The sequence below is a fragment of the Engystomops pustulosus genome, chromosome 8, assembly GCF_040894005.1.
Source record: "Engystomops pustulosus chromosome 8, aEngPut4.maternal, whole genome shotgun sequence".
In the NCBI taxonomy this organism is placed as follows: domain Eukaryota; kingdom Metazoa; phylum Chordata; class Amphibia; order Anura; family Leptodactylidae; genus Engystomops; species Engystomops pustulosus.
Window position 1 is genome coordinate 105265824 of NC_092418.1, and position 24981 is coordinate 105290804.

Below are 24981 nucleotides of genomic sequence, written 5' to 3' on the forward strand. Positions count from 1 at the left end.
ACCCCCTCATCCTCATAGACTGTAAGCTTTTGTGTCACCTCCTCATCCTCATAGACTGTAAGCTCTTGTGTCCCCCCCTCATCCTCATAGACTGTAAGCTCTTGTGTCACCCCCTCATCCTCATAGACTGTAAGCTCTTGTGTCACCCCCTCATCCTCATGGACTGTAAGCTCTTGTGTCCCCCCTCATCCTCATAGACTGTTAGCTCTTGTGTCACCTCCTCATAGACTGTAAGCTCTTGTGTCACCCCCTCATCCTCATAGACTGTAAGCTCTTGTGTCTCTCCTTCATCCTCATAGACTGTAAGCTCTTGTGTCACCACCTCATCCTCATAGACTGTAAGCTCTTGTGTCACCTCCTCATAGACTGTAAGCTCTTGTGTCCCCCCCTCATCCTCATAGACTGTAAGCTCTTGTGTCTCTCCTTCATCCTCATAGACTGTAAGCTCTTGTGTCATCCCCTCATCCTCATAGACTGTAAGCTCTTGTGTCACCCATTCATCCTCATAGACTGTAAGCTCTTGTGTCACCCTCTCATCCTCATAGACTGTAAGCTCTTGTGTCATCCCCTCATCCTCATAGACTGTAAGCTCGTGTCACCCCCTCATCCTCATAGACTGTAAGCTCTTGTGTCACCCCCTCATCCTCATAGACTGTAAGCTCTTGTGTCTGCCCCTCATCCTCATAGACTGTAAGCTCTTGTGTCACCCCCTCATCCTCATAGACTGTAAGCTCTTGTGTCATCCCCTCATCCTCATAGACTGTAAGCTCTTGTGTCACCCCTCATCCTCATAGACTGTAAGCTCTTGTGTCACCCCCTCATCCTCATAGACTGTAAGCTCTTGTGTCACCACCTCATCCTCATAGACTGTAAGCGCTTGTGTCCCCCCTCATCCTCATAGACTGTAAGCTCTTGTGTCACCCCTCATCCTCATAGACTGTAAGATCTTGTGTCACCCCCTCATCCTCATAGACTGTAAGCTCTTGTGTCCCCCCTCATCGTCATAGACTGTAAGATCTTGTGTCACCCCCTCATCCTCATAGACTGTAAGCTCTTGTGTCCCCCCTCATCCTCATAGACTGTAAGCTCTTGTGTCAACCCCTCATCCTCATAGACTGTAAGCTCTTGTGTCACCTCCTCATCCTCATAGACTGTAAGCGCTTGTGTCACCTCCTCATAGACTGTAAGCTCTTGTGTCCCCCCTCATCCTCATAGACTGTAAGCTCTTGTCCCCCTCATCCTCATAGACTGTAAGCTCTTGTGTCCCCCTCATCCTCATAGACTGTAAGCTCTTGTGTCCCCCCCCCCCATAGACTGTAAGCTCTTGTGCCTCCCCCCCCTCATCCTCATAGACTGTAAGCTCTTGTGCCTCCCCCCCCTCATCCTCATAGACTGTAAGCTCTCTTGTCACCCCCTCATCCTCATAGACTGTAAGCTCTTGTGTCACCCCCTCATCCTCATAGACTGTAAGCTCTTGTGTCCCCCCCCCTCATCCTCATAGACTGTAAGCTCTTGTGCCTCCCCCCCCTCATCCTCATAGACTGTAAGCTCTCTTGTCACCCCCTCATCCTCATAGACTGTAAGCTCTTGTGTCCCCCCTCATAGACTGTAAGCTCTTGTGTCACCCGCTCTTCCTCATAGATTGTAAGCTCTTGTGTCACCCCCTCATCCTCAGACTGTAAGCTCTTGTGTCCCCCCTCATCCTCATAGACTGTAAGCTCTTGTGTCACCCCCTCATCCTAATAGACTGTAAGCTCTTGTGTCACCCCCTCATCCTAATAGACTGTAAGCTCTTGTGTCACCCGCTCTTCCTCATAGATTGTAAGCTCTTGTGTCCCCCCTCATAGACTGTAAGCTCTTGTGTCACCCCCTCATCCTCATAGACTGTAAGCTCTTGTGTCCCCCCTCATAGACTGTAAGCTCCTGTGTCCCCCCTCATAGACTGTAAGCTCTTGTGTCCCCCCTCATAGACGTTAAGCTCTTGTGTCACCCCCTCATCCTCATAGACTGTAAGCTCTTGTGTCCCCCCTCATAGACTGTAAGCTCCTGTGTCACCTCCTCATCCTCATAGACTGTAAGCTCTTGTGTCACCCCCTCATCCTCATAGACTGTAAGCTCTTGTGTCCCCCCTCATAGACTGTAAGCTCTTGTGTCACCCCCTCATCCTCATAGACTGTAAGCTCTTGTGTCCCCCCTCATAGACTGTAAGCTCCTGTGTCACCCCCTCATCCTCATAGACTGTAAGCTTTTGTCACCTCCTCATCCTCATAGACTGTAAGCTCCTGTGTCACCTCCTCATCCTCATAGACTGTAAGCTCTTGTGTCCCCCCTCGTAGACTGTAAGCTCCTGTGTCACCCCCTCATCCTCATAGACTGTAAGCTCTTGTGTCACCCCTCATCCTCATAGACTGTAAGCTCCTGTGTCACCCCCTCATCCTCATAGACTGTAAGCTTTTGTCACCTCCTCATCCTCATAGACTGTAAGCTCTTGTGTCACCCCCTTCATCCTCATAGCCTGTAAGCTCCTGTGTCACCTCCTCATCCTCATAGACCTCAATCACCAACAGCCCAACGTTCTTATACAGACGTCATTGACCCAAGAAGCTATTGGGGGTGTATTGTCGGATGGAGCCTTCCCTGGGTCACCTCTCACAGATTGCCCCACACTCTCTGCTTGACTCCCTCTCACACTCACAACTTCAAGGAACTAATCCTCAGGGGGACATTTTTCGAGACATGACGTCACCTACCACTAAACTGACGTCCATAATCTACAGATCCTCAGTAAAGGATGGTCACGTGACTGAATGATAAACGTCCGGACCGCTCTGATGTTCATCGTTTACCACAACCTACGAACGCACCGCCCACATATAACTCCACCTACACACCGCTCCTCCCACCACAGCAGCGACTCCTGATTGAGGTATAAGGCGGATCACGTGATCGTGACAACCGCCAGTGTTGATGACGTCACATGACGAAGTTTGAGAAGTCATATGACTGGTCACATGACCCTCCTTCCATCATACTCGGGTCCTGCGTGACGGAAAGATGAGCGCCAGCAGCGGGGAGAGAGAACCTGAGGTAACGGAGCGGTACCGCACTGCCCTGTGTGTACCTTCTCCCTCACCCCCAGTGTATATATGTACCCCCTGTATAATATACTGTATATACACATCCCCCCAGTATATATGTGTACCCCCTGTATAATATACTGTATATACACATCACCCCCAGTGTATATATGTACCCCCTGTATAATATACTGTATATACACATCACCCCCAGTATATATGTGTACCCCCTGTATAATATACTGTATATACACATCACCCCCAGTGTATATATGTACCCCCTGTATAATATACTGTATATACACATCCCCCCAGTATATATATATATATGTACCCCCTGTATAATATACTGTATATACACATCACCCCCAGTATATATATGTACCCCCTGTATAATATACTGTATATACACATCACCCCCAGTATATATATGTACCCCCTGTATAATATACTGTATATACACATCACCCACAGTATAAATGCACCCCCTGTATAATATACTGTATATACACATCACCCCCAGTATATATATGTACCCCCTGTATAATATACTGTATATACACATCACCCCCAGTATATATATGTACCCCCTGTATAATATACTGTATATACACATCACCCCCAGTATATATATGTACCCCCTGTATAATATACTGTATATACACATCACCCCCAGTATATATATGTAACCCCTGTATAATATACTGTATATACACATCACCCCCAGTATATATATGTACCCCCTGTATAATATACTGTATATACACATCACCCCCAGTATATATGTACCCCCTGTATAATATACTGTATATACACATCACCCCCAGTGTATATATGTACCCCCTGTATAATATACTGTATATGCACATCACCCCCAGTATATATATGTACCCCCTGTATAACATACTGTATATACACATCACCCCCAGTATATATATGTACCCCCTGTATAATATACTGTATATACACATCACCCCCAGTATATATATGTGCCCCCTGTATAACATACTGTATATACACATCACCCCCAGTATATATATGTAACCCCTGTATAATATACTGTATATACACATCACCCCCAGTATATATATGTATCCCCTGTATAATATACTGTATATACACATCACCCCCAGTATATATATGTACCCCCTGTATAATATACTGTATATACACATCACCCCCAGAGTATATATGTACCCCCTGTATAATATACTGTATATACACATCACCCCCAGTATATATATGTACCCCCTGTATAATATACTGTATATACACATCACCCCCAGTATATATATGTACCCCCTGTATAATATACTGTATATACACATCACCCCCAGTATATATGTATCCCCTGTATAATATACTGTATATACACATCACCCCCAGTGTATATATGTACCCCCTGTATAATATACTGTATATGCACATCACCCCCAGTGTATATATGTACCCCCTGTATAATATACTGTATATACACATCACCCCCAGTATATATGTACCCCCTGTATAATATACTGTATATACACATCACCCCCAGTGTATATATGTACCCCCTGTATAATATACTGTATATGCACATCACCCCCAGTATATAAATGCACCCCCTGTATAATATACTGTATATACACATCACCCCCAGTATATATATGTACCCCCTGTATAATATACTGTATATACACATCACCCCCAGTATATATATGTACCCCCTGTATAATATACTGTATATACACATCACCCCCAGTATATATATGTACCCCCTGTATAATATACTGTATATACACATCACCCCCAGTATATATATGTACCCCCTGTATAATATACTGTATATACACATCACCCCCAGTATATATATGTACCCCCTGTATAATATACTGTATATACACATCACCCCCAGTATATAAATGCACCCCCTGTATAATATACTGTATATACACATCACCCCCAGTATATATGTACCCCCTGTATAATATACTGTATATACACATCACCCCCAGTATATATATGTACCCCCTGTATAATATACTGTATATACACATCACCCCCAGTATATATGTACCCCCTGTATAATATACTGTATATACACATCACCCCCAGTATATATATGTACCCCCTGTATAATATACTGTATATACACATCACCCCCAGTATATATATGTACCCCCTGTATAATATACTGTATATACACATCACCCCCAGTATATATATGTACCCCCTGTATAATATACTGTATATACACATCACCCCCAGTATATATGTACCCCCTGTATAATATACTGTATATACACATCACCCCCAGTATATATATGTACCCCCTGTATAATATACTGTATATACACATCACCCCCAGTATATATATGTACCCCCTGTATAATATACTGTATATACACATCACCCCCAGTATATATATGTACCCCCTGTATAATATACTGTATATACACATCACCCCCAGTATATATATGTACCCCCTGTATAATATACTGTATATACACATCACCCCCAGTATATATATGTACCCCCTGTATAATATACTGTATATACACATCACCCCCAGTATATATATGTACCCCCTGTATAATATACTGTATATACACATCACCCCCAGTATATTTATGTACCCCCTGTATAATATACTGTATATACACATCACCCCCAGTATATATATGTACCCCCTGTATAATATACTGTATATACACATCACCCCCAGTATATATGTACCCCCTGTATAATATACTGTATATACACATCACCCCCAGTGTATATATACCCCCTGTATAATATACTGTATATGCACATCACCCCCAGTATATAAATGCACCCCCTGTATAATATACTGTATATACACATCACCCCCAGTGTATATATGTACCCCCTGTATAATATACTGTATATGCACATCACCCCCAGTATATAAATGCACCCCTTGTATAATATACTGTATATACACATCACCCCCAGTATATATATGTACCCCCTGTATAATATACTGTATATACACATCACCCCCAGTATATATATGTACCCCCTGTATAATATACTGTATATACACATCACCCCCAGTATATATATGTACCCCCTGTATAATATACTGTATATACACATCACCCCCAGTATATATATGTACCCCCTGTATAATATACTGTATATACACATCACCCCCAGTATATATGTACCCCCTGTATAATATACTGTATATACACATCACCCCCAGTATATATATGTACCCCCTGTATAATATACTGTATATACACATCACCCCCAGTGTATATATGTACCCCCTGTATAATATACTGTATATACACATCACCCCCAGTATATATATGTACCCCCTGTATAATATACTGTATATACACATCACCCCCAGTATATATGTGTACCCCCTGTATAATATACTGTATATACACATCACCCCCAGTATATATATGTACCCCCTGTATAACATACTGTATACACACATCCCCCCAGTATATATATATGTACCCCCTGTATAATATACTGTATATACACATCACCCCCAGTATATATATATACCCCCTGTATAATATACTGTATATACACATCACCCCCAGTATATATGTGTACCCCCTGTATAATATACTGTATATACACATCACCCCCAGTATATATATGTACCCCCTGTATAACATACTGTATATACACATCCCCCCAGTATATATATATGTACCCCCTGTATAATATACTGTATATACACATCACCCCCAGTGTATATATATACCCCCTGTATAATATACTGTATATACACATCACCCCCAGTATATATGTGTACCCCCTGTATAATATACTGTATATACACATCACCCCCAGTGTATATATATACCCCCTGTATAATATACTGTATATACACATCACCCCCAGTATATATATATGTACCCCCTGTAGAATATACTGTATATACACATCACCCCCAGTATATAAATGCACCCCCTGTATAATATAATGTATATACACAACACCCCCAGTATATATATATGTACCCCCTGTATAATATACTGTATATACACATCACCCCCAGTATATATATATGTACCCCCTGTATAATATACTGTATATACACATAACCCCCAGTATATATATGTACCCCCTGTATAACATACTGTATATACACATCCCCCAGTATATATATATGTACCCCCTGTATAATATACTGTATATACACATCCCCCCAGTATATATATGTGCCCCCTGTATAATATACTGTATATACACATCACCCCCAGTATATATATGTACCCCCTGTATAATATAATGTATATACACAACACCCCCAGTATATATATATGTACCCCCTGTATAATATACTGTATATACACATCACCCCCAGTATATATATGTACCCCCTGTATAATATACTGTATATACACATCACCCCCAGTGTATATATGTACCCCCTGTATAATATACTGTATATACACATCACCCCCAGTATATATATGTACCCCCTGTATAATATACTGTATATACACATCACCCCCAGTATATATGTGTACCCCCTGTATAATATACTGTATATACACATCACCCCCAGTATATATATGTACCCCCTGTATAACATACTGTATATACACATCCCCCCAGTATATATATATGTACCCCCTGTATAATATACTGTATATACACATCACCCCCAGTGTATATATATACCCCCTGTATAATATACTGTATATACACATCACCCCCAGTATATATGTGTACCCCCTGTATAATATACTGTATATACACATCACCCCCAGTATATATATGTACCCCCTGTATAACATACTGTATATACACATCCCCCCAGTATATATATATGTACCCCCTGTATAATATACTGTATATACACATCACCCCCAGTGTATATATATACCCCCTGTATAATATACTGTATATACACATCACCCCCAGTATATATGTGTACCCCCTGTATAATATACTGTATATACACATCACCCCCAGTATATATATGTACCCCCTGTATAACATACTGTATATACACAACACCCCCAGTATATATATATGTACCCCCTGTAGAATATACTGTATATACACATCACCCCCAGTATATAAATGCACCCCCTGTATAACATACTGTATATACACAACACCCCCAGTATATATATATGTACCCCCTGTATAATATACTGTATATACACATCACCCCCAGTATATATATGTACCCCCTGTATAATATAATGTATATACACATCACCCCCAGTATATATATATACCCCCTGTATAATATACTGTATATACACATCACCCCCAGTATATATATATACCCCCTGTATAATATACTGTATATACACATCACCCCCAGTATATATATATACCCCCTGTATAATATACTGTATATACACATCACCCCCAGTATATATATGTACCCCCTGTATAATATACTGTATATACACATCACTCCAGTATATATATGTACCCCCTGTATAACATACTGTATATACACATCACCCCCAGTATATATATGTACCCCCTGTATAATATACTGTATATACACATCACCCCCAGTATATATATATACCCCCTGTATAATATACTGTGTATACACATCACCCCCAGTATATATATACCCCCTGTATAATATACTGTGTATACACATCACCCCCAGTATATATATGTACCCCCTGTATAATATATTGTATATACACATCACCCCCAGTATATATATATGTACCCCCTGTATAATATACTGTATATACACCACCCCAGTATATATGTATCCCCTGTATAATATACTGTATATACACATCACTCCAGTATATATATGTACCCCCTGTATAATATACTGTATATACACATCACTCCAGTATATATATGTACCCCCTGTATAATATACTGTATATACACATCACCCCCAGTATATATATATATACCCCCTGTATAATATACTGTATATACACATCACTCCAGTATATACATGTACCCCCTGTATAATATACTGTATATACACATCATCCCCAGTATATATATGTACCCCCTGTATAATATACTGTATATACACATCACCCCCAGTATATATATATATATATTCATATATGTGCCCCTGTATAATATACTGTATATACACATCACCCCCAGTATATATATGTACCCCCTGTATAATATACTGTATATACACATCACCCCCAGTATATAAATGCACCCCCTGTAGAATATACTGTATATACACATCACCCCCAGTATATATATATACCCCCTGTAGAATATACTGTATATACACATCACCCCCAGTATATATATGTACCCCCTGTATAATATACTGTATATACACATCACCCCCAGTATATATATACCCCCTGTATAATATACTGTATATACACATCACCCCCAGTATATATATATACCCCCTGTATAATATACTGTATATACACATCACCCCCAGTATATATATGTACCCCCTGTATAATATACTGTACATACACATCACCCCCAGTATATATATGTACCCCCTGTATAATATACTGTATATACACATCACCCCCAGTATATATATGTACCCCCTGTATAACATACTGTATATACACATCACCCCCAGTATATATATGTACCCCCTGTATAATATACTGTATATACACATCACCCCCAGTATATATGTGTACCCCCTGTATAATATACTGTATATACACATCACCCCCAGTATATATATGTACCCCCTGTATAATATACTGTATATACACATCACCCCCAGTATATATATATATACCCCCTGTATAATATACTGTGTATACACATCACCCCCAGTATATATATGTACCCCCTGTATAATATACTGTATATACACATCACCCCCAGTATATATATATGTACCCCCTGTATAATATACTGTATATACACATCACCCCCAGTATATATGTATCCCCTGTATAATATACTGTATATACACATCACTCCAGTATATATATGTACCCCCTGTATAATATACTGTATATACACATCACTCCAGTATATATATGTACCCCCTGTATAATATACTGTATATACACATCACCCCCAGTATATATATATACCCCCTGTATAATATACTGTATATACACATCACTCCAGTATATACATGTACCCCCTGTATAATATACTGTATATACACATCATCCCCAGTATATATATGTACCCCCTGTATAATATACTGTATATACACATCACCCCCAGTATATATGTGTACCCCCTGTATAATATACTGTATATACACATCACCCCCAGTATATATATGTACCCCCTGTATAATATACTGTATATACACATCACCCCCAGTATATATATGTACCCCCTGTATAATATACTGTATATACACATCACCCCCAGTATATATATGTACCCCCTGTATAATATACTGTACATACACATCACCCCCAGTATATATATGTACCCCCTGTATAATATACTGTTTATACACATCACCCCTAGTATATATATATATATATATATATATATGTGCCCCCTGTATAATATACTGTATATATATATCTTTCAGGTGGAGTCCCGGGAGGATGAGGAGCAGCAGGTGAAGCTGCTGGAGATCCTGGAGCTGCTTGTTGCCGCTGGTTATTTCAGGGCCAGAATTAAAGGCCTCTCCCCATTTGACAAGGTGAGGACAGGGATGAGCCGCGCTGCGGACACTCAGGTTGTGTTCTCTTCTGCTCTCTGACCTCCTGCGCTTCTATGTGTCTCCCCCTACAGGTGGTTGGTGGCATGACCTGGTGCATCACTACCTGCAACTTTGATATTGATGTGGATCTACTATTCCAGGAGAATTCTACCATCGGACAGAAGATGTGAGTACAGCGGGAAACACCGGCAGGAGGAGCCGGCTCATACACACCACAGGATAGTCTGAGTGTAGTGATACCACCATGAGACCCCCAGCACCAGCCTGACATCTCCTCCTCCACAACATTACAGAGACCCCCAGCACCTCCCTAACATCTCCTCCTCCACAACATTACAGAGACCCCCAGCACCAGCCTGACATCTCCTCCTCCAATACATTACAGAGACCCCCAGCACCGGTCTGACATCTCCTCCTCCAATACATTACAGAGACCCCCAGCACCAGCCTGACATCTCCTCCTCCAATACATTACAGAGACCCCCAGCACCTCCCTAACATCTCCTACTCCAATACATTATAAAGACCCCAGCACCAGCCTGACATCTCCTCCTCCAATACATTACAGAGACCCCCAGCACCTCCCTAACATCTCCTCCTCCAATACATTATAGAGACCCCCAGCATCAGCCTGACATCTCCTCCTCCACAACATTACAGAGACCCCCAGCACCAGCCTGACATCTCCTCCTCCAATACATTACAGAGACCCCCAGCACCGGCCTGACATCTCCTCCTCCAATACATTACAGAGACCCCCAGCACCAGCCTGACATCTCCTCCTCCAATACATTACAGAGACCCCCAGCACCAGCCTGACATCTCCTCCTCCAATACATTACAGAGACCCCCAGCACCAGCCTGACATCTCCTCCTCCAATACATTACAGAGACCCCCAGCACCAGCCTGACATCTCCTCCTCCAATATATTACAGAGACCCCCAGCACCAGCCTGACATCTCCTCCTCCAATACATTACAGAGACCCCCAGCACCAGCCTGACATCTCCTCCTCCAATACATTACAGAGACCCCCAGCACCAGCCTGACATCTCCTCCTCCAATACATTACAGAGACCCCCAGCACCAGCCTGACATCTCCTCCTCCAATACATTACAGAGACCCCCAGCACCAGCCTGACATCTCCTCCTCCAATACATTACAGAGACCCCCCAGCACCTCCCTAACATCTCCTCCTCCAATACATTACAGAGACCCCCCAGCACCAGCCTGACATCTCCTCCTCCAATACATTACAGAGACCCCCAGCACCAGCCTGACATCTCCTCCTCCAATACATTACAGAGACCCCCAGCACCAGCCTGACATCTCCTCCTCCAATACATTACAGAGACCCCCAGCACCAGCCTGACATCTCCTCCTCCAATACATTACAGAGACCCCCAGCACCAGCCTGACATCTCCTCCTCCAATACATTACTGAGACCCCCCAGCACCAGCCTGACATCTCCTCCTCCACAACATTACAGAGACCCCCAGCACCAGCCTGACATCTCCTCCTCCAATACATTACAGAGACCCCCAGCACCAGCCTGACATCTCCTCCTCCAATACATTACAGAGACCCCCAGCACCAGCCTGACATCTCCTCCTCCAATACATTACAGAGACCCCCAGCACCAGCCTGACATCTCCTCCTCCAATACATTACAGAGACCCCCAGCACCAGCCTGACATCTCCTCCTTCAATACATTACAGAGACCCCCAGCACCAGCCTGACATCTCCTCCTCCAATACATTACAGAGACCCCCAGCACCAGCCTAACATCCCCTCCTCCAATACATTACAGAGACCCCCAGCACCAGCCTGACATCTCCTCCTCCAATACATTACAGAGACCCCCAGCACCAGCCTGACATCTCCTCCTCCAATACATTACAGAGACCCCCAGCACCAGCCTGACATCTCCTTCTCCAATACATTACAGAGACCCCCCAGCACCAGCCTAACATCTCCTCCTCCAATACATTATAAAGACCCCCAGCACCAGCCTGACATCTCCTCCTCCAATACATTACAGAGACCCCCAGCACCAGCCTGACATCTCCTCCTCCAATACATTACAGAGACCCCCAGCACCAGCCTGACATCTCCTCCTCCAATACATTACAGAGACCCCCCAGCACCTCCCTAACATCTCCTCCTCCAATACATTACAGAGACCCCCAGCACCAGCCTGACATCTCCTCCTCCAATACATTACAGAGACCCCCAGCACCAGCCTGACATCTCCTCCTCCAATACATTATAGAGACCCCCAGCATCAGCCTGACATCTCCTCCTCCACAACATTACAGAGACCCCCAGCACCAGCCTGACATCTCCTCCTCCAATACATTACAGAGACCCCCAGCACCGGCCTGACATCTCCTCCTCCAATACATTACAGAGACCCCCAGCACCAGCCTGACATCTCCTCCTCCACAACATTACAGAGGCCCCCCGCACCAGCCTGACATCTCCTCCTCCAATACATTACAGAGACCCCCAGCACCAGCCTGACATCTCCTCCTCCAATACATTACAGAGACCCCCCAGCACCAGCCTGACATCTCCTCCTCCAATACATTACAGAGACCCCCCAGCACCAGCCTGACATCTCCTCCTCCAATACATTACAGAGACCCCCAGCACCAGCCTGACATCTCCTCCTCCAATACATTACAGAGACCCCCAGCACCAGCCTGACATCTCCTCCTCCAATACATTACAGAGACCCCCAGCACCAGCCTGACATCTCCTCCTCCAATACATTACAGAGACCCCCAGCACCAGCCTGACATCTCCTCCTCCAATACATTACAGAGACCCCCAGCACCAGCCTGACATCTCCTCCTCCAATACATTACAGAGACCCCCAGCACCAGCCTGACATCTCCTCCTCCAATACATTACAGAGACCCCCAGCACCAGCCTGACATCTCCTCCTCCAATACATTACAGAGACCCCCAGCACCAGCCTGACATCTCCTCCTCCTCCTCCCCCAGTATATAACAGAAATCCCCAGGTCCTAGGTAGGTTACTAGGTAGGTTGGGGAGTAGGTTCCTGGGTAGGTGGTGGACAGGGTCCCAGGGTAGGGTTCCCAGGGTAGGGTTCCCAGGGTAGGGTTCCCAGGGTAGGGTTCCCAGGGTAGGGTTCCCAGGGTAGGTGGTGGGTAGGGTTCCTGGGTAGGTGGTGGGTAGGGTTCCTGGGTAGGGTTCCTGGGTAGGGTTCCTGGGTAGGGTTCCTGGGTAGGGTTCCTGGGTAGGGTTCCTGGGTAGGGTTCCTGGGTAGGGTTCCTGGGTAGGTGGTGGGTAGGGTTCCTGGGTAGGGTTCCTGGGTAGGGTTACTGGGTAGGTGGTGTGTAGGGTTCCTGGGTAGGGTTCCTGGGTAGGTGGTGGGTAGGGTTACTAGGTAGGTTCCTGGGTAGGGCTCCTGGGTAGGGTTACTAGGTAGGTTCCTGGGTAGGGCTCCTGGGTAGGGTTCCTGGGTAGGTGGTGGGTAGGGTTACTAGGTAGGTTCCTGGGTAGGGCTCCTGGGTAGGGCTCCTGGGTAGGGCTCCTGGGTAGGGCTCCTGGGTAGGGCTCCTGGGTAGGGTTCCTGGGTAGGTGGTGGGTAGGGTTCCTGGGTAGGGTTCCTGGGTAGGGCTCCTGGGTAGGTGGTGGGTAGGGTTCCTGGGTAGGGTTCCTGGGTAGGGTTACTGGGTAGGTGGTGGGTAGGGTTCCTGGGTAGGGTTCCTGGGTAGGGTTCCTGGGTAGGTGGTGGGTAGGGTTACTAGGTAGGTTCCTGGGTAGGGCTCCTGGGTAGGGTTACTAGGTAGGTTCCTGGGTAGGGCTCCTGGGTAGGGTTCCTGGGTAGGTGGTGGGTAGGGTTACTAGGTAGGTTCCTGGGTAGGGCTCCTGGGTAGGGCTCCTGGGAAGGGTTACTAGGTAGGTTCCTGGGTAGGGTTCCTGGGTAGGGTTCCTGGGTAGGGTTCCTGGGTAGGGTTCCTGGGTAGGGCTCCTGGGTAGGGCTCCTGGGTAGGGCTCCTGGGTAGGGCTCCTGGGTAGGGCTCCTGGGTAGGGCTCCTGGGTAGGGCTCCTGGGTAGGGCTCCTGGGTAGGGCTCCTGGGTAGGGCTCCTGGGTAGGGCTCCTGGGTAGGGCTCCTGGGTAGGGCTCCTGGGTAGGGCTCCTGGGTAGGGCTCCTGGGTAGGGCTCCTGGGTAGGGCTCCTGGGTAGGGCTCCTGGGTAGGGCTCCTGGGTAGGGCTCCTGGGTAGGGCTCCTGGGTAGGGTTCCTGGGTAGGGTTCCTAGGTAGGTGGTGGGTAGGGTTCCTGGGTAGGTGGTGGGTAGGGTTCCTGGGTAGGTGGTGGGTAGGGCTCCTGGGTAGGTGGTGGGTAGGGTTCCTAGGTAGGTGGTGGGTAGGGTTACTAGGTAGGTGGTGGGTAGGGTTACTAGGTAGGTGGTGGGTAGGGTTACTAGGTAGGTGGTGGGTAGGGTTACTAGGTAGGTGGTGGGTAGGGTTACTAGGTAGGTGGTGGGTAGGGTTACTAGGTAGGTGGTGGGTAGGGTTACTAGGTAGGTGGTGGGTAGGGTTACTAGGTAGGTGGTGGGTAGGGTTACTAGGTAGGTGGTGGGTAGGGTTACTAGGTAGGTGGTGGGTAGGGTTACTAGGTAGGTGGTGGGTAGGGTTACTAGGTAGGTGGTGGGTAGGGTTACTAGGTAGGTGGTAGGTAGGGTTCCTGGGTAGGTGGTGGGTAGGGTTACTAGGTAGGTGGTGGGTAGGGTTACTAGGTAGGTGGTGGGTAGGGTTACTAGGTAGGTGGTGGGTAGGGTTACTAGGTAGGTGGTGGGTAGGGTTACTAGGTAGGTGGTGGGTAGGGTTACTAGGTAGGTGGTAGGTAGGGTTCCTGGGTAGGTGGTGGGTAGGGTTACTAGGTAGGTGGTGGGTAGGGTTACTAGGTAGGTGGTGGTGTGGGGCTGTGTACATGTTGGAGTTGGGATTGGAGCTTTTTCCTGTTGGGAGGTTTTGTCTTGTCTTTCAGGCTTCACTTCTGGTGACAGTTTTTGCTGCTGCTTTGGTAGGGACTGGAGGAGGGAGCAGCAGCTGTGATGAGCTTGTGGTGCTGCAGGACTGCAGGGAGGACATCACAATCTCCTCTTGTCTTTTCAGAGCAGTAACTGAGAAGATTGTGTCCGTTTTACCGAAAATGAAATGTCCGCACCGTCTGGAGCCGCATCAGATCCAAGGCCTGGACTTCATCCACATCTTCCCTGTCATCCAGGTACTCCGGGGCCTCGCCACCTCTGGGTGCAGGTTGGGTGTGTGTGTTTTGTTATGCGGAGGTCCTCTCGGTGCAAGGGGCATGGGGGGGGGGGGTCATGTGGGTTTACAGTGGGGGTCGTGTGTGTTGTGGTGGGGGTCATGTAGGTGCACGGGGGCAGGGGTGTGTACAGGGGGGTTCTGTCCGTGAAGGGGGGCTATGTGCGGTGAAGTGGTAGGGTCCCTCTGGGTGTAGGGGGTCATGTGGGTGCAGGGTGGGTGGGTCCCTTGTCCTGACTCTTCCTCCTTCTGGCAGTGGTTGGTGAAGCGCGCCATAGAGACGCGACAGGAAATGGGGGATTACATCCGCTCTTATTCTGTGTCTCAGTTCCAGAAGGATCACAGTCTCCCTGAGGTAAGTGCACCCTGTGCGGGGAGGGGAGGGGGGCAGCATCCAGAGCATTTACTGTACGGTTTTTTTGTTCTTTTTTCAGGATGCTGAATTCTCCAGCCGGAGAGAGAAGGCAATGAAGACCCTAAATGAGACCTGTGTAAGTATATAGATAATACCCTGTGTATATAGGGTCAGTATAGGGTGTAGTATATAGATAATACCCTGTGTATATAGGGTCAGTATAGGGTGTAGTATATAGATAATACCCTGTGTATGTAGGGTCAGTATAGGGTGTAGTATATAGATAATACCCTGTGTATGTAGGGTCAGTATAGGGTGTAGTATATAGATGATACCCTGTGTATGTAGGGTCAGTATAGGGTGTAGTATATAGATAATACCCTGTGTATGTAGGGTCAGTATAGGGTGTAGTATATAGATAATACCCTGTGTATATAGGGTCAGTATAGGGTGTAGTATATAGATAATACCCTGTGTATATAGGGTCAGTATAGGGTGTAGTATATAGATAATACCCTGTGTATATAGGGTCAGTATAGGGTGTAGTATATAGATAATACCCTGTGTAAGTATATAGATGATACCCTGTGTATATAGGGTCAGTATAGGATGTAGTATATAATCTCCTGTGTATATAGGGTCAGTATAGGATGTAGTATATAATCTCCTGTGTATATAGGGTCAGTATAGGATGTAGTATATAATCTCCTGTGTATATAGGGTCAGTATAGGATGTAGTATATAATCTCCTGTGTATATAGGGTCAGTATAGGATGTAGTATATAATCTCCTGTGTATATAGGGTCAGTATAGGATGTAGTATATAATCTCCTGTGTATATAGGGTCAGTATAGGATGTAGTATATAGATAGTATCCTGTGTGTATAGGATGTAGCATATAGATAATCTCCTGTGTCTGTGGAGGGGGCTTTCTCTGTCCTATAGGGGGCATCTCCTGATTTCCCACAATGCTCTTGTGTGCGTTGAGTTATGTGATTCCCGGTTGGATTGGAGTCTCCTCTGTCTCTGCAGGAGATTTACAAACCTCGTAGACGGTACAAGCGTCAGGAGGACGCGGCGGAGCTAACGGATGAGGAGTCGCGGGTTCACTCCACTCTCCTGGAGTACGGCAGGTACCGGCACCGTATAGATGGGAACGTTTCTGCAGAAGCCTCTTCCATGGGTTACTTGCTTTCTTGGGCCCTGGCAGGGTCCGGACACGGGGGCAGTGGTGGGGCCTGGGGGTGGGCTGGCACTGGGACAGACGGTGGGGGTGGCAAAGGAGGGGTTAATGTAGGGTCCTGGGGGTAGGGGGCCTCGCAGGGTCAGTAGGGGGTCAAGGCGGAAGTAGTAAGTAGGGCAGTAATGGAGTATGACCTGTGACCTGTCTTCCATTGTAATGGATTTTACTATGAAGGAAACGGTTTTCAGTATTTTCAGCAGATTTCTACATTTTCTTTGTTTTTGCAGGAGATATGGAACCAGAAAACTTGGAAAGATGGAGAAGGTATAATATCTCTGCTGTCTGTCCCCTCCTCCTGTGTAATATCTCTGCTGTCTGTCCCCTCCTCCTGTGTAATATCTCTGCTGTCTGTCCCCTCCTCCTGTATAATATCTCTGCTGTCTGTCCCCTTCTCCTGTATAATATCTCTGCTGTATGGCCCCTCCTCCTGTGTAATATCTCTGCTGTCTGCCCCCCTCCTCCTGTATACCATCTCTGCTGTCTGTCCCCTCCTCCTGTATAATATCTCTGCTGTCTGTCTCCTCCTCCTGTATAATATCTCTGCTGTCTGTTCCCGTCCACTTGCAGGGGGAGGAACAGAAGCTGTCAGTCTCTTCCGGATTAGTCAAGAGTGACTTAGAGGAGGAGGAGCTTCAAGCACAGGAAGAAGTAAGGGGGAGGGGTTCCTCATGTTGGAGGTGGAGCTTATGGTGGTGTTTTGGGGTTTTTTTTTTACCTTTTTGTTCTTTTTCATTTTAGATTCGCATCAAGTCGTTAATGACGGGGATGGCGGCCATGGACACGGAGCAGGTGAGCGCCGGCTTATGGGCTGTAGTAGGTGTGTGCGCTGCCTCTTACCCATTGACCCTGTGACCTTTCAGGGTCGTCTGACGGCCAGCACGGTGGGGCAGATTGTGGGCTTGCAGTCTCACGAGATAAAGCAGATGGTGTCCGAATACGCAGAGAAGGTAAGTGCGGCCCCTCAGGGGTGTGTCCACCGTTACCTCATGGCGACGCTGACTCCGCCTTTATGTCACCTCCAGCAATCAGAGCTGAGCGCAGAGGAGCGGGCGGAGCAGATGGGGCCGGCGCAGCAGCAGCGCAGGAAGGTGACCGCGCTCAACAAGCAGCTCACCCAGAAGAGCAAGATCCTGGAGCAGGTACAGCACGGCGCCCCCCACTGGCTGCACCCTGCATCCCCAAATCACTGAAATATTTCTAATTTCAGCTGAAAGTAAAATCATCGGAACTGCAAGCGGAACGTGACGAGGCAAAGAGGAAGCTGTCAGAGGTGAGAGCACAGGAGCGCCCGCCCCTCCACAGCCACGGCCACGCCCCAACCCCTTTGGCCCCCTCCCTACTTTTCTTTGCCCTACCCCTGCCTCGGCCCCTGCCGAACCCCTCTGCCCCCCCCCCCCACCCCCCTTCGGCTTACCATTTTTGGTGGTTACTTTCTGCAGGTTACACGTTACAGTGACCAGTTGGATGAGGAGACGTCGGCATTGGATAAGTTGGAATCCACTGCAGATCCCGGGTGAGCGACGGCTTCCCTGTTGTTTAACTCTTTGTTACCTACCCTGTTTCCCCGAAAATAAGACAGTGTCTTATATTAATTTTTTGCTCCTAAAGAGGCGCTAGGTCTTATTTTCAGGGGATTCTTGTTTTTCCATGAACAAGAATTTACATTTATCGTTGAACAAAAAATCTACTTCTCTAACCTCCTTATGACTCTCCAAACTCTGAATTTCATGCTGTATTTTTTGTGACTCCATTTCTATTAGATTCTTTGGCCTCAATCTCTCATGTTTAGTAAAAGCACTTCCCATAGATGACCCTTCTTATCCTGGTGGCTGCTGGGATCACATTTGCATCACAACAGTCAGTGATTTATTCCATGAATTCTTCCCCGTGTGACAACTTCTGCAGCATATAAAAGATCTACTAATACTAATGTATGGCGCGGGGGGAGCTGCTGCTGACACTAGGTCTTATTTTCAGGGGAGGCCTTATATTTCTAAGCCTGAACAAACTTGTACTAGGTCTTATTTTAGGGGAAACGGGGTAGCACATATACCATATCTATCTGGGGAGCCCCGGTGAGGAACCCCTCCCCCTTACTTCTTGCTGTGCTTGAAGCTCCTCCTCCTTTAAGTCACTCTTGACCAATCCGGAAGCGACTGACAACTTCTGTTCCTCCCCCTGCAAGAGGAGGGGGACAGACAGCAGAGATATTACACAGGAGGAGGGGACAGACAGCAGGGATATTACAAAGGAGGAGGGGAAAGACAGCAGGGATATTACACAGGAGGAGGGGACAGACAGCAGAGATATTATACAGGAGGAGGAGACAGACAGCAGAGATATTACACAGGAGGAGGAGACAGACAGCAGAGATATTATACAGGAGGAGGGGACAGACAGCAGAGAGATTACACAGGAGGAGGGGACAGACAGCAGAGAGATTACACAGGAGGAGGGGACAGACAGCAGAGAGATTACACAGGAGGAGGGGACAGACAGCAGAGAGATTACACAGGAGGAGGGGACAGACAGCAGAGAGATTACACAGGAGGAGGGGACAGACAGCAGAGAGATTACACAGGAGGAGGGGACAGACAGCAGAGAGATTACACAGGAGGAGGGGACAGACAGCAGAGATATTACACAGGAGGAGGGGACAGACAGCAGGGATATTACACAGGAGGAGGGGACAGACAGGAGGGATATTACACAGGAGGAGGGGACAGACAGCAGGGATATTACACAGGAGGAGGGGACAGACAGCAGGGATATTACACAGGAGGAGGGGACAGACAGCAGGGATATTACACAGGAGGAGGGGACAGACAGCAGGGATATTACACAGGAGGAGGGGACAGACAGCAGGGATATTACACAGGAGGAGGGGACAGACAGCAGGGATATTACACAGGAGGAGGGGACAGACAGCAGGGATATTACACAGGAGGAGGGGACAGACAGCAGGGATATTACACAGGAGGAGGGGACAGACAGCAGGGATATTACACAGGAGGAGGGGACAGACAGCAGGGATATTACACAGGAGGAGGGGACAGACAGCAGGGATATTACACAGGAGGAGGGGACAGACAGCAGGGATATTACACAGGAGGAGGGGACAGACAGCAGAGATATTATACAGGAGGAGGGGACAGACAGCAGAGATATTATACAGGAGGAGGGGACAGACAGCAGAGATATTACACAGGAGGAGGGGACAGACAGTAGAGATATTACACAGGAGGAAGAGACAGACAGCAGAGATATTACACAGGAGGAGGGGACAGACAGCAGAGATATTATACAGGAGGAGGGGACAGACAGCAGAGATATTATACAGGAGGAGGGGACAGACAGCAGAGATATTATACAGGAGGAGGGGACAGACAGCAGAGATATTATACAGGAGGAGGGGACAGACAGTAGAGATATTACACAGGAGGAGGGGACAGACAGCAGAGAGATTACACAGGAGGAGGGGACAGACAGCAGAGAGATTACACAGGAGGAGGGGACAGACAGCAGAGAGATTACACAGGAGGAGGGGACAGACAGCAGAGAGATTACACAGGAGGAGGGGACAGACAGCAGAGAGATTATACAGGAGGAGGGGACAGACAGCAGAGATATTACACAGGAGGAGGGGACAGACAGCAGGGATATTACACAGGAGGAGGGGAAAGACAGCAGAGATATTACACAGGAGGAGGGGACAGACAGCAGAGATATTACACAGGAGGAGGGGACAGACAGCAGAGAGATTACACAGGAGGAGGGGACAGACAGCAGAGAGATTACACAGGAGGAGGGGACAGACAGCAGAGAGATTACACAGGAGGAGGGGACAGACAGCAGAGAGATTACACAGGAGGAGGGGACAGACAGCAGAGAGATTACACAGGAGGAGGGGACAGACAGCAGAGAGATTACACAGGAGGAGGGGACAGACAGCAGAGAGATTACACAGGAGGAGGGGACAGACAGCAGAGAGATTACACAGGAGGAGGGGACAGACAGCAGAGAGATTACACAGGAGGAGGGGACAGACAGCAGAGATATTACACAGGAGGAGGGGACAGACAGCAGAGATATTACACAGGAGGAGGGGACAGACAGCAGAGATATTATACAGGAGGAGGGGACAGACAGCAGAGATATTATACAGGAGGAGGGGACAGACAGCAGAGATATTACACAGGAGGAGGGGCCAGTCTGGGGAGCCCCGGTCAGGGCTGTGGATGTCATTGGGTCTGTGTTCTGTGTCGTTAGCGTTTTGCAGAAGCTGCGGTCGCTGGTGGCGATGAACGAGAGTCTGAAGACTCAGGAGCAGCAGTTCCGGGCACATTGTCGGGTGAGTTTATACCCCAGAGGGGGCAGTCTTTGGCTGTACCGCCCCGTCCTGACCTCTGAACTATTACACAGGACGAGATGAGCCGCCTGCAGCAGAACATAGAGACACTGAAGGCAGAGGTGGCAGAGAGTGGGGAAGACAAGGTAACAAACAAGTGGGGGGTGGGGGGGTGCCCCATGGTCTTGTGGGGATGGGGGGGCGCGCCATGGTCCCGTGGGGGTTCGGGGGGGGGGGGGTTCATGGTCTCAGGGGGTCATGCTGTGCCTTGTGTTTTCAGGAGAGATCTTCATTGTTTGAGCAGCAGTACAGGGCGGAGCGGGAGAAACTGCAGAAGATCCGCCTCCTGCTGGTGAGCGGTCGTCAGGTTTGGGGTGGTGGGCAGGACCTCCGTGTTTCTCTTTTGGGTGCCTTCTCAGCAGTTCTATGCTGTTATCTCCAGTGTCCTGTTATATCCACGTTTTGCCTCCATTATTATATATAGTCTTCCTTTTCCTGACTCCTCTCCCTCCTCCCAGGCTCGAAGGAATCGGGAAATTGCCATTTTACAGCGCAAAATTGATGAGGTCCCAAGTCGAGCAGAACTGACGCAGTATCAGAAGAGGTTTATAGAGCTATATGGACAAGGTAATGCCTACTGAGCCAGCCCCCCGATATCCAGGCAGCTCTACCTACTGAGCCAGCCCCCCCGACATCCAGGCAGCTCTACCTACTGAGCCAGCCCCCCCGATATCCAGGCAGCTCTACCTACTGAGCCAGCCCCCCGATATCCAGGCAGCTCTACCTACTGAGCCAGCCCCCCCGACATCCAGGCAGCTCTACCTACTGAGCCAGCCCCCCCGATATCCAGGCAGCTCTACCTACTGAGCCATCCCCTTCACTGCAGCATACGGGCAGACGGGGGGAGCAGTCTGCGGGAAGATGTCACTTTCTTTTGTCTTACAGTTTCAGCCACTCACAAGGAGACCAAACAGTTTTTCACTTTGTACAACACCTTGGACGACAAGAAGCTTTACCTAGAGAAGGAGGTGAGGGTCCGGGGATATGGGGGGGAGGAGGAGCAGAGGGTCCGGGGATATGGGGGGGAGGAGGAGCAGAGGGTCCGGGGATATGGGGGGGGAGGAGGAGCAGAGGGTCCGGGGATATGGGGGGGAGGAGGAGCTGAGGGTCCGGGGATATGGGGGGGAGGAGCTGAGGGTCTGGGGATATGAGGGGGGAGGAGCTGAGGGTCTGGGGATATGGGGGGGGAGGAGGAGCCTACAGCTGCTGTAAATGGGATAATACTAATGGAGAAATGTCTGTGTCGGATAAGGAATCCACAGAACACGGCACAGTGGCCAATCACAAACCTCAATCACTGGGGGCTGAGGTGGTCCGCAGGAGGTAGCCAAAGTGGTGATTGTCCTCAGGAGAAGGGAGGGGAGGGATGGAAGGAGGGACGATGCCAGGTAGGATAACGGAGCTGATGGATTTTCTTTATGCATTTCAGGTGAATCTGCTGAATTCCATCCATGACAACTTCCAGCAGTGAGTATGAGCGCACACTTGGGCTCTCGGCCTGCGCTCTTGTGTATTAACCCCAAACTTTTCCTTTTAGAGCAATGGCGTCATCCGGCACCCGGGAGCAGTTCCTCAGGCAAATGGAGCAGATTGTGGATGGGATCAGACAGAACAGGAATAAGGTAGAGCCCGGGCCGGTGCTGGGTGGGGGGGGGGACGCCGCTGCCATTATAGTTGGGGGGACAGGTATTTGGGCGGGGGGCGGGGTTGGAGACAACAGTTTGGAAGCTGCCACTAGAGGGGAGGGGATGACACAGGTATCGGTGGGGGGGTCCTCCCTTTGCTGCGGCACTAAGAGGGTCTTGTATTTTCCAGATGGAGAAGAAGAAGCAGGAGAATAAGATGAGGCGCGACCAGCTGAACGACGAGTACCTGGAGATGCTGGAGAAGCAGCGCCTCTACTTCAAGACTGTGAAGGAGTTCAAAGAGGTGAGAGGCGAGGCCTGGGGCGCAGACCCCCCTAATGTCATCTCCTATTTCATGGCGTCTTCTCCCCTTGTTTCTAGGAATGTCGCAGGAACGAGATGCTGCTGAGTAAACTGAAGGATCGCGACCCCTGACCTCTATAACCAGGGCAACTAACAAGGCCTTGTCATGTGACCTGGTAATAAACAGCAGATGACCCCCCCCACGCTGCCTCCATGTTGTTGATGTAGACCTCCATGACACAATGGGGATCATCCCCACAGCAGCCAATCACAATGCAGCTCTCAGGTTCCCAGGGAAGAATAGGAAATGAAAGCAGAGTTCTTATTGGTTGCTTTGCGACTGATCTAATTATAACCACCTCCCCATCTTTCATCTGTGATCCCATCATCCACAAATTTTTATTTTTATGTTCTTTCGTTCGGGTGGAGATTGAGGTCTATGATAGAAAGTGACCGAGCCGCGTCCTCACATCGTTACTGTAATCAGTGGACTGTTCCTTCTATCTGCTCTATCCAGGAATTAAAATGCTCCTCAATGTCCAGATACACAGAACATCTGACTACAACACAATATCATTAGTCCTGGACTACACCTTGATCATACATATATATCCCACAGACGCCCATGACTCCGCCCCCTACTCCGGTATCTTCGGGCCTTCATGATGACTCGTCTCAGATCAGCTCCCGGTAATAGGGTATAGGACTCCATGGTGTCGTTGTCTAATCCTTCCTCAGGATGGCGCTCTCGTACTCAGTGTCCATAGTTTACGTCCAATATCCGATCTCTGTTTTGACTTTAATATTTCATAACAGTGACCAACAGAATTGGCTCCTCCTCTTAAAGGGCATTTACCATCCCTGATGTGTCCTAATAACCTGATTATGTGTCCTAATGCCCAGGACAATCGCAGAATCCGGAGTTATAAAAGTTGTGCTAATTTCGTCACTCGAGCACCTCAGGGAGCCTTGGATTTTAATCTCTGCCCCCCCCCCCCATAGCGCTAGCGGTCTTGATGTCACCTATCTATGTGATAGGGTGGGGCCTCTAA

General features: G+C 47.6%; 1 protein-coding gene across 1 annotated transcript; it reads left to right on the forward strand.

Moving 5' to 3' along the window:
- The first annotated feature begins 2934 nt into the window (after positions 1-2934).
- On the forward strand, positions 2935-24132 carry LOC140075819 (coiled-coil domain-containing protein 93-like). The gene is made up of 23 exons (XM_072122166.1): positions 2935-3087; positions 10555-10668; positions 10761-10855; positions 15846-15957; positions 16252-16350; positions 16430-16486; positions 17383-17483; positions 17821-17857; positions 18161-18241; positions 18332-18382; positions 18454-18540; positions 18616-18732; positions 18801-18863; positions 19033-19106; positions 21863-21944; positions 22016-22087; positions 22222-22293; positions 22460-22568; positions 22887-22969; positions 23431-23468; positions 23539-23623; positions 23817-23930; positions 24008-24132. The coding sequence occupies exons 1-23, from the start codon at positions 3055-3057 to the stop codon at positions 24059-24061; spliced, it is 1830 nt and encodes a 609-aa protein (XP_071978267.1). The 5' UTR covers positions 2935-3054; the 3' UTR covers positions 24062-24132.
- Positions 24133-24981: the final 849 nt, after the last annotated feature.